A 17,098-nucleotide genomic window follows, 5' to 3' on the forward strand; every position below is an offset into this window, starting at 1 on the left:
CTTTGAATATATATGTATTTTTTAAAGCGAACATTTCTAACTCAAATTTTGCTTCTGGGGGGGTCCCTGGAACTAAATATTTTTTTCAGATGGGCCAAATACATATCATTTTGGGGGTCCTTCACATGAAAACATTTGAGCACCACTGACATACTGTAGAAACAAAGGTTTTTCAAAAAACCTTCAAAGACTTGCACACATTTTCACGATTTTTCAAAAATAGCAGATCTACAAGCTCGCAGCGCGGCACTCGGTGCCGGGCTGTGAGCTTGTATATCTGCTATTTCTCAATAGTTAAAGCACAACATAACGCAGTGAATCCTTGTACCCAGGGCCCAGAATTTGCTGCGACACCCCTGCTCACCATCCACACTGTTATTTAACTGCTCAGATTGGTTTTGTGTGTTCTATTCAGATACCGTTGACTGTAGCTGCAATGGTCGCTGTGGTGACACAGGGGTAAATGGTGCATTTATATAGCGCCTTTATCCAAAGTGTTTTACAATGATTGTGCATTACATTCACCCATTCAGTCACACACACATTCATACACCGTTGGCGGAGGAAACCATGCAAGGCACCAACCTGCTCACCGGGAGCAAAGGGGTTCAGAGTCTTGCTCAAGGGACTCTTTGACACTAACTCTGGGGGAGCCTGGGATCGAACTGGGAACCTTCCGTTTCCCGAGCGGACGCTCTACCCCTGAGCCACTGCCGCCCCATAGGTGTGATAAACGTTTAGTGTATGACTTGTTGTTGCTTGCTAATTGCAGATCTAAAAGCGGGTGCTTTTAGAAAGTAAATCTGGCTTCACAGTGTCCGAGTGACCAAACTGACAAAAAAAAATCGTAATCTGATTCCAAACCAATCTGATTCCAGGCCAAAAAATGATTTGGTTTGCTAGTCTAAACCAGGGGTGAAGTTGTCCCGATTTAAAATGAAGCAAACACGGAACTGAAAGTTCCTATGATTGGCCGCTAGTTGCGCTGTTCTGGCACCAGAAGCAACATGTTCTCCATAGGATTCCATTAATTTCCCCTGAACTTTTACATTTGATTTTCTTACCTTAATAAACATTGTCATAAATACTTTATGGTTCCTGTCACTAGTTTAAAGCCTTCTTTCAATCACCATGATATGCGTTTTGCGAAAATATGGTCCAATTTATGTTATATTTGATGTTATAGCAGGGTATGCTGTAGGAGGGGCTTGTGATCATAGAATTGTGATGATTCTTCTTCATGTGCTTTATTTTTAGCAAGCTCAAGACAATATCCCATGTATCCCTGCGGTTGCACGTGACCATTGGCAGCCAATAGCATTCGAGATGGTACCATTTCTACCAATGAACGTTGATTTCTGCGCAGCATAGAAACCAATGGCTTAACACCGTCCATATTTTATTACAGTCTATGGTCTAAACATAGCTGGTGTGTTGGCTCACTTGGCTGAACTGTTGTACGTCCGAGTGCACTAGCATGTTTTCTACAGTCAGTAGACTACAACACAGGGACATCATTTCCTATGGATAATGACATCACATCCTTTGGTTTTTCCAGATTCCCAGGGGCCAATTCTTCTGGGAAGGGGGGTCTGAAAGCTAATGGACGATGGGCAGCAGATATGGAGGGTAATTTATGATAGCATTAAGTCGGAGAGAGAGAGAGAGAGAGAGAGAGAGAGAGAGAGAGAGAGAGAGAGAGAGGCAGGGAGATAATTGTATCGGATGTGCATTAGGCTGAAAGACTGAATGACTGAATGACTGCCTGACTGACTGACTGCCTGACTGACTGACTGACAGGGACTTAGCACAGACATTTTGGGGAGCAGGGGCTCAAGAAAAAAAAAAAAAGAAAAAAAAGGCCACACACCCCACCAACACGCACTCTTCACGATCTCACGCCTTGATGAAGCCACACTGCCTCCATCCATAATCACAAATTATACTATATTCATAACCGGTTTAAATTCTACTGAAACACATGATACATTATACCATGAGGAAACCATAATAGATCTGACATGTTTTCATGAAAGTAACGAGGTTAGTCAGTTGTTTGGAGTCTAAACTTTAGACCAGGGGTTCTCCTCCAAATAGGAAAAAATCACACCCAATGTGAAGTGAGCGGTGGTCGTGCTTGCATAACGTCTTCAGACTAGGATATAGGTCTAGGATGTAATTGGTGATGTAATACAGGCTACACACACACACATTGCTATGGCAAAACGCTGAGGAAAAAGTGGCTACAGATAGGTCTAGCATGTAATTGGTGATGTAATACGGCTACACACACACACACACATTGCTATGGCAAAACACTGAGGAAAACACATTGCTATGGCAAAACGCTGAGGAAAAGTGGCTACAGAAACACGCACAGCCACTCTATGGAGTGGTTTACCACCGCTCAAAAAAATAAAGAAAAAAAGGTTCCAATCACACAAAGATTTGGAGGACCCCCTGTAGTAACTCTGAGGACCCCTAGGGGTCCTGGACACCCTGTTGAAGACCCTTGCTTTAGATTAGACCAATTCAGTCACATTAGATCAGTGTTTTCTTTGTGGAAGAAAGAAAAGGAAGGAAGGATGCGATTTAACCACATGAACCCTCGCCTCCCTGTCCTGTGTCATAATAGCCAAACATTTGGTGAAAATAGCCGATCAACGTGCTGCGTTTTGACATGCTGGTTGTGAGCTTGTAGATTGGCTGTTTCTGCCCGAAGAGATTTGATGTTTACTTTACTTTATTTTATTATGGATCCCCATTAGCACTTGCCTGAGCATGGCTATTCTTCCTGGGGTCCGTCATCACATACAGTACAGTACACACATCCTGTACAACAACTACATACAGCATACAATACAACAGATATGACAGACAGACAATAGTTCACTTACAAAGTTAAGAAGTACAATTTTGAAAATTAATTCACAATATTCCTTGTATATTTCATGATAGGGTTTTTTTTTTCTCTTTTTTTTTTTTTTTTTTCGTATGTTGAGGGGAAAAAGGAGGGGGGGGGCCAAGCACAGATCGACCCCCGCGGGACCCTGGTCAACTGTTGAGGGTCTAAGTGGTTAATGGATTTCAAACAGATCATATCTTTCCCTGTGTTGTATGTACTCACAGAGAGGAACAGAAACAACACAGTATTATATGCACATGCACGCACACACGCACACATGCACGCACACATGCACGCACACATGCACGCATGCATACACGGATGCACGCACGCACGCACGCACGCACGCACGCACACACACACACACACACACATTAAATATTATACACGTATGTGTTACAGTACATTTGCATACATGAGACATATCGTCGTTGTCGGGTGAAAACCTTGCATGTCCAAAACCGTTTATTTAGCATTTTTAATTTTAAAAATGATTTAAACTAGTGAAAACAGCAGATCTACAAGCACACAACGCCTCGCACCGCGAGGCGTTGTGTGCTTGTAGATCTGCTGTTTTCACTACTTTTGTGGGACAGCCTTGTACAATGAAGCAGGGCTTTACTTTGTGGAAAAACATACACATTTGAAACTTGGAGATACGAGGTTTCCACCACACAACGACGATATGTATTATTGTGTCTTTGACCGGAGACAGGTGTATTTGCTTCTTTTAGCAGTGCTTGTTGCTTCATATTTGTGTGTGTGTGCGCGCGCATGTGCGTGTGCGTGTGGAGACTGTGGACACAGTCCAAGATAAAGTGTATCTCTGTTTGTGTTTTGTTTCAGGGTTTTTAAGAAAGCGAGTCCCAATGGAAAGGTGAGTTAGACAACAGACACACAGTTCCATCTACAAAACAAACACACAACCCAAAACTGATCAGATAACCTTCAGTTTCACCCTATAGTTCACCCTATAGTGTGCCTATTCTGACATTTGGCCAAAATAACCACGCTAGATCGTCTATTTTGGATGAATAGATTTGGTGTAGAGGTAAATATACTAACATACTGTACCAAGTATAGAATCCTGGGATAGCCAGGTCTGTGGCACTGATACTGAAATACTGATTGTATGTGCATGTCAATGTCACACTGTCATTGGCTGCCTGTCCTGTGTGTGCTGTGCTAGCTTTGATAAGAGACGCCATTTCCTGTTCGGTGTCATCAGTGTTTTATCATCATCCTAGCCTAGGGTCTCTTCACTTTTCGGGGTTTGATCCGGTCGGGAGCGGAAACCACTCTGCGACATGTTGTAGTCCTAAACGGACTACACTTTGGCCGGAACTATCAAACCGGAAACAGTTTTAACCCAAAATAATTCCCCTGCGCTCAAGGACATACTTTTAGGGCCTACTTAAATGGTAAATGGTGCATTTATATAGCGCTTTTAATCCAAAGCGCTTTACATAGATTGTGCATTACATTCACCCATTCACACACACATTCATACACCGGTGGCGGAGGAAGCCATGCAAGGCACCAACCTACTCACCGGAGGCAATTAGGGGTTCAGAGTCTTGCCCAAGGACCCTTCGACATTAACTCAGGGGGAGCCCGGATTCGAACTGGGAACCCTTCGGGATTTATACCCTTCGTGCTCTAATACCAGTTTCTCTACCCCTGAGCTATGCCGCCCCTTACTTAATAAACTCCTTGATGCGGCGTAGTTTTGCTTTTGGAAAGTTTGTTTGGTATATGCATTTTTTTGTCCAACTCATAGCGAATGGCAAGACTACACTAGGTTACTGGAGCATTTTAATAGGGATTGGGGAAACAACCGAAGGAAACAAAACAAATCGACGCCGCTTCTTCTGCTTGTGGTTTCCGCCTAGACCCGATCAAACGGCCCGTTGTAAACGATCACCAGGCTTTCCCCCGAGAATGCCTGGTGACGCGAGGTTATCATCATCCTGACCTGACCAGCGATAATGTATTCATGTGTTCCCACTGAAGTCTACTAAACCTGAAACGTATACACAACCTGGGTTTAAACGCTTACATGTAAAGGCTTCCTAATGATTGCATTGCTGGTCAAAGGAACAGGTTCACAGATAGATGACACTCTCAAAGTATTTTATCCTAACAAAGTCATTAAAGTCATAACATATTCAAAACATTGACTTACTGTGTGTGTGTGTGTGTGTGTGTGTGTGTGTGTGTGTGTGTGTGCGTGTGCGTGTGCGTGTGCGTGTGTGGGCGTGCGTGCGCGTGTGTGTGTGTAGCTGACTGTGTATCTAGGGAAGAGAGACTTTGTTGACCAAGTAGACTTAGTGGAGCCAGTTGGTAAGGACACACACACACACACACACACACACACACACACACACACACACACACACACACACACACACACACACACACACACACACACACACACACACGGTAACGCTTGTATGATTGACCCATGGTAACCAAAAATATCAGATCTACAAGCTCACAACATGTCACTATGTCATGGGCTTGCGGAAGCGGTCAATCTGAGGGTTTACAACAAGCACTCAGGTGTGATATTATTGCTTTTATACAACGGCTCTACAAGGGCCGTTTCATTAGTTAACAGCAATAAGTGACAGCAGATTGTGATTTGTTTGTTTTATTTAAGCCTTTTATTCTGCTCTGCCAAAGTTCTGCTAAAACAGGAACTGAGACTGGGCTGTTGCCAGGCAACAACACATAGACGTTTTCCCTGCACGCAGGGCCGTGGGAACTCATTTACAGCAAGCAGCAGGTGCTGGTCCCCAGGGACACCTCCTGCGAAAAATTTTGAAAAGATTTCGGTGTGGAAGGACTCTTCCACACTAAAGCCCTTTGCACACAGGACATTTGCGTTTTTTTTTTTTTTTTTTTTTCTTTTTTCGTTTGCTGCATGAATAAAACGCATTGGATTTGGTGTGCAATGCTGTGCGGAATTGGCGCTGAGGATCCCAAAAGGAGTCATAAAAGGAGTGATGAGTTTTTTACCGCATGCGACAAGACGCACGAATCGAACTGGGTTCGATCGAGAAAAAAAACGCACGGCCGCAGCCACTCGACGCACGGCTAATTCGGATCCGGTATGCATGAGGTCGTAGAGAATCATTGTTTTCTTTAAAAAAAAAAAAATTGTCCATTTTATCCGTGTGGATAAACGCGCCTGTGTGCAAAGGGCTTAACTCTGGGGGAGCCCGGGATTGAACTTGGAACCGTTCGTTAATTAATGAATTGTTATTTGAACTCCCCTGTAGTGGAGTCAAGTGTTGATTTCGTCAACTAAAGCCATGACGGAAAAAAATGCTCGTTGACCACCTTTTTTCACTGACAAAAATGAAATAAAAACTAAGCCACGATGACAAAATCAATGCCGTCATGCTCTAGTCTAGTCTATATCCACACAGATTGAATGCCTCTTGTCCAATCAAACTACTTGGTCAGAACTAACTGGGTGACATTATTATTTGAATGGCTTTTCTAATGGGATGTTTTAGTTTGTAATCATTTTGTGATCATTTTGTAATCACTCTCCTCTCCTCTCCTCTCCTCTCCTCTCCTCTCCTCTCCTCTCCTCTCCTCTCCTCTCCTCTCAGATGGTGTAATTCTCATTGATCCAGAGTACTTGAAGGAACGAAAAGGTTATTGTTATGTTTCTGTTCTTCTTGTGTGTTATTGGCTGGTAGTACAGTGTTCTGGATGGGACGATAAGAGATATTATCGCTTATCGTGATAAAAAAACACTCATGATACTCGTATCGTGGAGGTTTAATTTATCGTGAAATCGTCCTCCGTCATGCACTGGGATCAATTCACCTATTATTTGCCGAGCTGCATATCCGGTACCGGATAGGCATATAAAAGGTGCAAATAAAAGGTGAACTGAAACCAATAGAGGGTTTACATTTTAAACCCTCTATTGGTAAAACGTACTTATGATATATGTACTTGATACTATCTTTTTTTTTCAGTCTCTACCAAATCGATTTGCCAAAAAATTGTGTTGTGAGCTTGTAGATCGGCTATTTTTTGGCAAATGTTCCGCCCTTGGATAATGGATATGTTGGGGATATTTTGATTATCACGATCATATCATAAATCACGATTTCTTCCTTGGTCACAATAATCGTGAAATTAAATGTTCATATCGTCGTTGTCGGGTGAAAACCTTGTATGTCCAAAACCGTTCGTTTTGGTTTTATCAGTTTAAAAATGATTTAAACTGGTGCGAGGCGTTGTGTGCTTGTAGATCGGCTGTTTTCACTACTTTTGTGCGACGGCCTTGTACGATGAAGCAGGGCTTTGCTTTGCGAAAGAACATACAAATTTGAAACTTGGAGATACGAGGTTTCTGCCCGACAGTGACGATATGGTCCCATATCCCCATACAGTGTTTGTGACGCTGACCTGTGCGTTCCGCTACGGCCGGGAGGACCTGGACGTCCTGGGACTGACCTTCAGGAAGGACCTGTTCGTGGCCAACATCCAGGCCTTCCCCCCCCTGGTGGAGGACAAGAAGAACCTCACCCGCCTACAGGAGCGCCTGGTCAAAAAGCTGGGGGAACACGCCTATCCCTTCGTCTTTGACGTGAGAACCGCTACCACACTTCTAGTCTAAAGCTGGTCGCACACTGCTGCGTTTTTCGTTGCGAAATGCGTTTTTCAGGGCAAAGAGAGAGAGAGCGATAGAGAGAGCAAGGGACCGAGTGGTGCGAGAAACGGGCGGCAGTGTGCAAACGTGACTGACGCACTCCGAAATTCACTCCGATATTCGGACTGAAAAACGCAGCAGTGTGCAACCACCTTAAAGCTGGTCGCACACTACTGTGTTTTTTTTCGTCGCGTTTTGGAAATCCGAAAAAGAAAAAATAAAGGTTTTTCAGGCCAAGGAGAGAGAGAGGAGAGAGAGAACAAGGGACCCAGTGGTGACAAAAGTTGCAAAAATTGGAAAAGATCAACCCTGGTCCGAAAATAAATACGAAACAGGCGGCAGTGTGCAAACTTGATTGACATAACGTGAGGTTGATTTTTTTTATTTACATGCTCTGAACGACTCTGAACGATTCATCAATAGGCTATATATATATATATATGTGCACAGCAGCCTCTTGTTTTAACTTAGATTTTATTGATTTTCCAAAAAAACATATAAGACAATAGACAAACATAAAACATAACAAAAACAACACCTGATGCTGGCAAACATAATTTAAGAAGAAAAAAAGAGTTAAATGGTCTTCAACAGAAGAATGTGTATAAGACATAGTCCAGAACATTCTGGTCAGAGGAAGAAAAATCACACCCAATGTAGCTAAGTAGATTAATGGTTTAATCGTTCACTTTGTGATACAAGCGTGAAACTTGGTACATATACTCTTCAAATCCTGCTCTCTTCAAAAATAGCGCTGGCCACTCAAAATTCCAAGATGGCGGCCCCCAAAATCCAAGATGTCCGCCCAAAAATGTTGTTTTTCCTTTATAACTCGAGTTGCATTCATTTTAAGACACATATATGTATTGAAGTTGAATATAAAGATGGATATTGCGGATGTTTTGGTACCAAGTACATGTCTGTTTCTATTACGGTTCTTGAGATACAGCATATAGTCGGAGCAGAAGGAGCAGAAGGGTAGGCATAATAAGCTTAGGCTTCAGCCCTACACCTTTTTGGTCTGTCTACTATTATTTATTTTCTTTTCAATGAAAGAAAAGCTAAATGCATTGTATTGTTTTATGTTAATGACCAAATAAATAAACTACTACTAGATTAAAGGCAAATTTTGAAAAAGGAACAAATGATTCAGTGGCCAGTGCCTTTTTTCATAAGAGTGGCCCTTACAGAGTAAATGTGCCAAATGTCATCCTTGTATTGATTGATTGAAGACTTTATTAGAAGTTTGCATAGGAAAAGGTACAGTTTCATGACGGTACAGTTCACTGGTACAAGGTCTACTAAAAGGAGATCCATGAAAAGACTAAGCTTATTTCCACTGGAAACCATTGAAGTATCTCATATAACATTGAATGACAGACAAATAGAACACAGTACTATGCAGTAGATATGTAAAGAAAAACAAAAATAGAAGACAGTAAGTCAAAACAAACAGTATATACAAAGAAGGGGCAGGGGAGGGTAGGGTTGGGCTAGATTCTTTTTTACCAGTTGCGAACGGCTGCTGCCTGTAAGTGGTTTTTCAGGGCAATTTTAAAGGATGCTAGTGATCCACACTCCTTTGTGGCCTTCGGTAAGGCTTTCCACATTTTGGTGGTATAGCAGAAAAAAGAGTTTGACCCTTTGTTGGTTTTGACTCTGGGTTGAAAGTGATCTGTGGCGCTGCCTCTGGTGTTGTAATTATGGACATCCTTAATGTTTATAAAGTATTTTGACAGGTACTTGGGTATCATAGTGGTGTAGTGTATCTTGTACACCAGGCCCATTGCAAGTTGCTGTACTCTGTCAACTACTCTGAGCCACCCCACTCTTAACTGGTGAGTAGCGGTGAGGTGAGTCTGATAGGGAAGTCTAAGCAGGACCCTAATTAGTTTATTTTGGGCTGTTTGTAGTTTAGTTTTCAGGGCTTGTGGGGCGTCACAATACCATACGTGGACTCCGTAGTCAAAGAGGGGCTGGATTATTGCACCAGCTATGGTCTTCAGTGTGTTGGAATTGACCATCGGGGCGATCCTCTGTAGGAAACGAGTTCGTTGGTTGATTTTATTTATTACTTTAGAAGTCATCTTTTCACTGGAAAGATTAGCTTCAAGGATACATCCTAAGTAAGAGATTTCGTATCACAAAGTGAACGATTGTTATTCTTATTATATCAAGATCTCCTCTGAAAAGGTGGCTTCCATTTTGAAAAAAAAGGTCACCATCTTGGAATTTTGAGTGGCCAGCGCCTTTTTCTATAAGAGTGGCCCTTAGAGAGTATTTGCGCTAAATTTCATGCTTGCATCAAAGTGAACGATTCTTATGAAATTTGCCATTAATCTGCTCCGACTATATGCTGTATCTCAAGAACCGTAATAGATATAGACATGTACTTGGTACCAAAACATCCGCAATATCCATCTTTATATTCAACTTCAATACATATATGGGTCTTAAAATTAATGCAACTCGAGTTATAAAGGAAAAACAAGATTTTTGGACAGACATCTTGGATTTCGGGGGCCGCCATATTGGAATTTTGCATGGCCAGCGCTATTTTTGAAAAGAGAGGGATTTGAAGAGTATATGTACCAAGTTTCACGCTTGTATCACAAAGTGAACGATTCTGATGAAATGACCCATTAATCTGCTTAGCTAATGTGAGAGCGGTGGTCGTGCTTGCATAACGTCTTCAGACTAGGATTTGAGTCTAGGATGTACAGGGTATGCTACACACACACATTTTTCTATGGCAAGACGCTGAGGACAAAGGCTACAGACATACGACATATGACATCACTAGACAAACATGGTGCTACGTAACACATTTTGCTATGGCAAAAAGCTGAGGAAAAAGGCTACAGACACACGCACAGCCACGTATAGGAGCGGTGTACACATACCTTTGTACATTTCTATAACTCTCAGAGTTATGGGGTTCCTTGAAACAAAAGGTTTGAGAACCACTGTGCTACATGGAATAGAACAGAGCCTTCATTAGTATCATTGGTAACACCTTTGAATGAAGTGAGAAGAGACCCAGACGTTCTCCAATATGGCTGCTGTGCATATAGCCTATTCATTGTAAAGGAGAGTGGTCAGAATGTTGTCTTTATTTAGACGTACTGGCAGCTGAGAGATAATCTAGGACGGATAGAGAGAGAGTTTAGAAGAGACAGAAAATAGGACAAGGCATCAAGGGTGTCAGTATACTGTGCTTACGCAGATGAGAGTGATTCAACACAATGTATGTACTGAGTCAAGAAGATAGAAGTCCTAATTCATAACACAGACAGTGTAGAAAAGACACAGTGTAGGAGAGACTGACAGTAGGACAACTGGGACTGGGAGATAAGACAGTGTAGAAGAAACAGACAGTAAGACAACTGAGATTCAGACGGTGTAGCAGAGAGGCCAGAGACCGAAAATAAGAAATGTGACAGAGACAGGTGATGTGGAAGGAGATTTGGTGGCCCAATAAACAGTGTTATGTCTTTATTCAGATTCCTCTCAACCTGCCGTGTTCGGTGACTCTCCAGCCCGGTCCAGACGACACTGGGAAGGTGAGGATTGAATTAAAAAAATATATATATACTTGATCTGCTCAGTATTCAACGCGTATGTAACGCCCTGTTCCCAGGCGTGCCTGATTCGTCGTGCCTGATTCGCCAGGTGTGAAATTAGACACACCTGGCACTTGCTTTTCCTAACAAGTCTTGACTTTCCACAGAAGTGCCAATTGGGCTCTTTGGAACATTGACATGTCACTGTAGGTTTACTGTATATAGGGTGTATATTGTAATTTGTTCACTGTTCATAGTGTTTTTGTGATGTCGTTCTTCTATAGTTTTTTGGGTCACTATACGCCTGCTCTATCTGTACTTTAACTGCTGTGCTTCCTCTGGCGACTACAGCAGACAAGACTTTTTTTCCGTACTGGATGGCAAAAATGTTACTGTTATGAATTAGTGGGCTACTGGCTGGTTGCCATGCTGCCAAAGTGATTAGTCGAGCCTCGCTCTCGCGCTGTGCTGTGCTGAAGAAGTGAGGCGATCAAAATGGGTGGTGGCAATTAAGAGCCATGATTTTAGAAGCGCTAAGTGGGACGGAAACGCTCCACTCAGCATTGTGCCGCACTACGCCTAACCACGGCCTATTGTGGCTTATTGCTTTAGTAGGCATCAATACTTTTAAATGCCTTTGGACTAGATCGAGGCTTCCTGGTGAAATGTGACTGATGTGATTGAAAAACTCCACGCACACCGTCTTCAAATGCAAAAAGGGGAATTTAATAAAGATATGCAACGTTTTGGTATTTAAACCTTCATCAGGCAAACCATTGTTTGGTCTTTCCTCGACAGCACCTGTCGCTGTAGGTGTGCAAAAGCCTCTCGTTTCACTGATGTGATTGACAAACGTACAGTGGTGGAAAAAGTACTCCCATTTCTTACCCAAGTAAGAGTATCAATACTGCCATGTAGAAATACTCTGTTAGAAGTAAAAGTCTGTAATTCAGCATTTACTCGAGTAAAAGTACAAAAGTTTAGGTATCAAAATGTAATAAGTACCAAAACTAAAAGTGTTCGTTATGCACAATGTCCCATTTCAAGTTTTCAAACGTATGCAAATCTTTAGAAAATAGCCTTTAGAAAATAGCCGACACAATGCGTCGCATCGACGCATTGTGAGCTTGTAGATCGGCTATTTTCAAATGGCCGAAATGTATATGGGGCTGAAGTTGTTAGTGTATGTTTTGTAATAATAATAAAGATCTCCAAAGTAACTAGTGACTAAAGTTTTCAAATAATTGTAGTGGGGTAAAAGTACAATATTTGGATCCGAGATGTAGTGGAGTAGAAGTAAAGGTGTTGGAAATCGGAATCACTCAAGTAAAGTACAAATAACCCAAAAGTGCACTTAAGTAAATCTACTTAGTTACTTTGTTACACCACTGCAAACGTAGAGGTCGTGGTATGGGGCCGATCGTCCGTCTGACTCGACAGCATGGCTGAAAGCAAATTATAACGATCCTGCACTCCAGCAATCAAACGTTTTGTAACATAACATGCACTGGTCTAAACTATGAAAATACTGTAGTGCTCATAGGAGAATGGATCGCACACAGTGGCAAGAGTTACTTTTTCTTTTTTTTATTACATATCAGGATGAGAATGAAACAAGCGTTTCGGCTATAGAGCCTTCTTCAGTGTATCAGTGTATCTTCTTCAGTGAGATACACTGAAGAAGGCTGGATAGCCGAAGCGTTTGTTTCTCATCCTGATATGTAATAAAAAAAAGAAAAAGTAACTCTTTGTCACTGTGTGCGATCCATTCTCCTATGAATATTGTTGATCTAAAAGGACACCAGTCAAGTCAGAGCACGGTGGTAACAAAAAAGTAATAGTGTAGTGCTGACACATTAAAAAAGCAATATAAACCGCAATGCCAACAGTATAGCCAAGATTTGGCATTTACATTTACATAAAAGTTCAACTTGAGAACAGGCTGGCACTCAGTTCAAAACAGAAGCCACTGAAAGCACTGCCTTTCTACAGGAAACGATTATGTCAAAATGGCTAAGACTGTGTATTTTCTTTACAGGTCTTCATTGAATACGCAGCAAGTTTCTGCTGACTCTATAATACAACCTGACCTGTGTTTCATGAGTTCATCTCATTAAGAAATCCATCTGTTTGTTGTTTGTTGTCTGACTCTCCAGGCCTGTGGCGTTGACTTTGAAGTGAAGGCTTTCTGTGCGGAAAACACAGAGGAAAAAATCCACAAAAGGTTGGTGATAAATCAATGAATTCTGATTGAAAGTGAACCAGGCTATTATAGTTGGGGATAACGGATAAATCAATGCATTTTCATTGAAAGTGAACCAGGCTTTGGTCTGTCTGTCCAAGAAGTGTCCTAAGGCTGGCAAGGACTGTCTGTCTCTCAGTCCAAACACTGGTGCTGAATGGGAAGTTTCTGCCTTCAAAAAGGAGATGTTCCTAGACTTAATAAGGTCAGACTACAGAAGTCTGTTGTTCATACGTCGATTTTTAGGCTAAATTTAGAGCTTGGCCAAGAGCCAGTAGCGCAATGAAGGACATCACTGCTCTTGTCCTCATGTTTATCATGTACGTACAGTATACAGTATGTATTCAATTTGTTCATTTTTGCCATATGTTGCATGTGGGGCCTAACCTGATTTCAGACTCAGCTCACGCTTTAGTCTGAAACTGTGCCCTATTCTGAATGATTTCTGGGGGAGGGACTTTTGTGCGAGCGTGCACGCGCACAAGTTGCGCTGCCAATTCAGAACCTCTGACCCACATTTTTCTAATGGGCCTGTTCTAGCGCCACCATGAGGCCGATGTTCCCAAAACACATTTCTGTACACTACTCTTACAGATTTTTTCCAAAAATCCTACTAATCGGTAGGCAGTATCTCGACAGTCATGTGATCGACTTGGATCTGTCCGATTTTGCATATTCCATCCTGATTGGCTAAGATTGGCTTCCAAAGTTTGTAGGATTGAGCCGTTTTGAACAAAATGCCTCAAATCACAAACGCAAAGTGCAATTATCATGAAATCGCACACACACATTCCCACTAGGCCGAGGAAGAAATGCCACTTAATTTTTTTTAAATCAGCCTCATGGTGGCGCTATAACAGGCTGATTTGTGGTTTTACCTATAACTCCACTGATCAGTGTCAAACTTTGTACACGCACTCCCTAGAGGTCAAGGAAAAACCTTTTCACTGCATTTTTTACATCAGCCTTTTATAGCGCCACCTTTGGGCTGACTTATGTAAAACACATTTTTGGATATTCAGATTTTCTCAAAAAATAACACAAATCAGTACACAGTATCTCTATAGGCATGTGATCAAGTCTGATCCGTCTGATATTTCATATTCCATCCTGATTGGCTAATATTAGCTTCCAAAGTTTGCAGGATTGCTCAGTTTTTGAACAAAATGCCTCAAATCCTCAACGCAGCTTGCGATTACCGTGAAATTTGCCACACATATTCTCACTATGTCAAGGAACAAATGCTACCCTTTTCACATTGGCCTGTTATAGCGCCACCAGCAGGTAGACTTTAGCAAAACACATTTTTGGAACACAATGCCTCAAATCATGGATGCAGTGTCCGATTGCCATGAAAGGTCTATAAGTTGAAGAACATATGCCACCCTTTTTACATTGGCCTATTTATTATACAGTAGCACCACCAGGGCGCCTGGCCTGGTGGAGACCTGTGCTCGGAAGAGCACTGCTTCTAGTTCGTTATGTGAAAGTGACGTCATACCCTTTTATGCCCATACATGGAGATCCCTGTCTGTAGAACCAGCCACACAGATATGGGCTGTCTTGGCCATCTGTCTTGCCCATACTCTATATGGATTCTGTTAGTGTGGTATGTGGCCGATGTGGCCTCCATATATGGGTAACTGGTCCGATATACATCACTGGACAGATGGCCAAGAATTGGCGCGACCTCACACTTCAGGGGGCGAGGTTGCATGTCGCCCTGAGGCGTCTTACTAGTAGTTAACTAAGCATATATCATGTATATAAGTATATCATGTATATAAACATATCATCTGCTGCTATGCTCACGCACCTTTCTTTTATCTTATCTCAGGTACCATACTCTATGTAAATATAGATATATGTTCTTTGTTTTACCCATAACTCCACCAATCAGTGTAAAACTTAAAGGCCTAGAGAACTCCCTAGAGGCCCAGGAAAAACCTTTGCCTTGGCATTTTTCACATCTGCGTTTTATAGCGCCACCAGGAGGCCGATTTATGTAAAATACTTTTTTTTATAGGCCTATTACTCTTCAGATTTGATCCAAAAAATCACGCAAATCGGTACAGTATCTCTATAGTCATGTGATCAAGACGGATCTGTCCGATATTTCATATTCCATCCTAATTGGCTAACATTGCTAGTTTGCGATTTATGTGAAATTTTGCTTGCACATTCCCACTAAGTCAAGGAACAAATGCCACCCTTTTCATATTGGCCTTGATCTCCTTTCACCTCTTGCCCCCACACCACTTCTTCCCTTTCTTTCTTCCATGGAAAATAACGATACGTTGGGAACGATGCACGAAAACTAATTTCACCGACTTACTTCTTTACTTCTGTAAACCTATGATGTGACAATAAAGCTGATTCCAGGCACGTGCACACACAGATGTCAGTAAAAAGTAGACTTTCCAGACCATGAATGCAGTTTTTACTGTGGTGAAAGAAATGCAAATGCCCTTTCCATGCTATACCTGAAGGCAGCATCTTACTGTATGTTGAAAGAATTGCCCTCTCTGTGTAGGAACTAGGAATTAATGCTGTACGGTACGCCACATCTCCAGTATTGGTGGTGGTATCAAGCACCAAAAGTCTGAAAATAGCCGACCTCCAAGCTCACAGGTCTGCTATTTTCGATATTTTCACCATAAGGTTCAAGGTCCAAGGTTGATCTCAGCTCCTGCCTCTCTAACATTCTCTGCATGTCCCTGGCTGATTGTGATTGTGATTGTGTGTGTAGGAACTCAGTGCGTCTGGTGATCAGGAAGGTCCAGTATGCTCCAGAGAGACCTGGCCCCCAGCCCACTGCAGAGACCACCAGGCAGTTCCTCATGTCAGACAAACCTCTGCACCTGGAGGCCTCCTTAGACAAGGAGGTACAGTACCACCTCCATAATGTGTTATATATGTAAACTGTAGGGGTGTAACGATATAGTAACTGCATCGAAATATCGTTTTTAACTTAAAAAATCTAAGTATATCGAAATGAAAACAGCTAAAATCGAATCTTATCGTTTGATTTTGTTTCGTATCGAATTGGCAGTGTAAAGAATCGATTGTATCGATACTACCTACTTGGGCATTGTATTTAGCATTTTTAAGAAGAAAAAATGAAAAGGAGGGGTTTAATTACTTTTCCTTTCCATATAGCTACACTGGTCTATCGATAAATGTGTGTAATCTCTGGGTTCATCTCAAGGTGCAGGTTTGTCAATATACAATAGCCATGTATTTGGCAGATAATCACTGTGTTTACCTATTTATATCCATAATAATACATGTTTCCCTTAAAAACCTGCACTATCCACACCTTTCACACAGATTTAATTTCTTTGCCAAATAGTTACTATATCGATTTTAAATCATTGAATCGAATCGTATCGTATTGCCATGAATGAACCAATATCGTCCATGTATCGTATCGTCAACCATGTATCGTATATATATCGAATTGCTATTAGAATGTATTGTTACACCCCTAGTAAACTGTGTTATTATGTATAACAGTGGTTCTCAAACTGTTCAGGCCGTGACCCCGAAAATAATCATATTTCAACTGGGGACCCCCCCCCCCTGACGAGCACTTGGAATTGTAGGAGTCAGTCATTACATTTAGTTTGACTCGATCTGTTCCGAGGCGTTGTGAGCATGTCGATCTGCTATTTTCACAATTTCTGCCTAAATACTTTTAGGACCCCCCT

At 41.9% G+C, this 17,098-nt stretch overlaps 1 protein-coding gene across 2 annotated transcripts in view; it reads left to right on the forward strand.

Annotated features, from left to right (window-relative positions):
• arrb1 (arrestin, beta 1) overlaps window positions 1-17,098 on the forward strand; it is a gene marked incomplete at both ends in the record, with an annotated part of 35,287 nt that overhangs the window by 7,848 nt on the left and 10,341 nt on the right. For both annotated transcript variants that reach the window (XM_080731266.1, XM_080731267.1), the window contains 7 exons: window positions 3,752-3,782; window positions 5,188-5,248; window positions 6,529-6,573; window positions 7,324-7,520; window positions 11,087-11,146; window positions 13,303-13,370; window positions 16,138-16,273. In XM_080731266.1, the coding sequence (XP_080587392.1) occupies window positions 3,752-3,782; window positions 5,188-5,248; window positions 6,529-6,573; window positions 7,324-7,520; window positions 11,087-11,146; window positions 13,303-13,370; window positions 16,138-16,273 (598 nt within the window). The remainder of the gene's footprint in view (window positions 1-3,751; window positions 3,783-5,187; window positions 5,249-6,528; window positions 6,574-7,323; window positions 7,521-11,086; window positions 11,147-13,302; window positions 13,371-16,137; window positions 16,274-17,098) is intronic.

The sequence above is a fragment of the Nannobrachium achirus genome, assembly GCF_963921795.1.
Source record: "Nannobrachium achirus genome assembly, chromosome: 8".
In the NCBI taxonomy this organism is placed as follows: Eukaryota; Metazoa; Chordata; class Actinopteri; order Myctophiformes; family Myctophidae; genus Nannobrachium; species Nannobrachium achirus.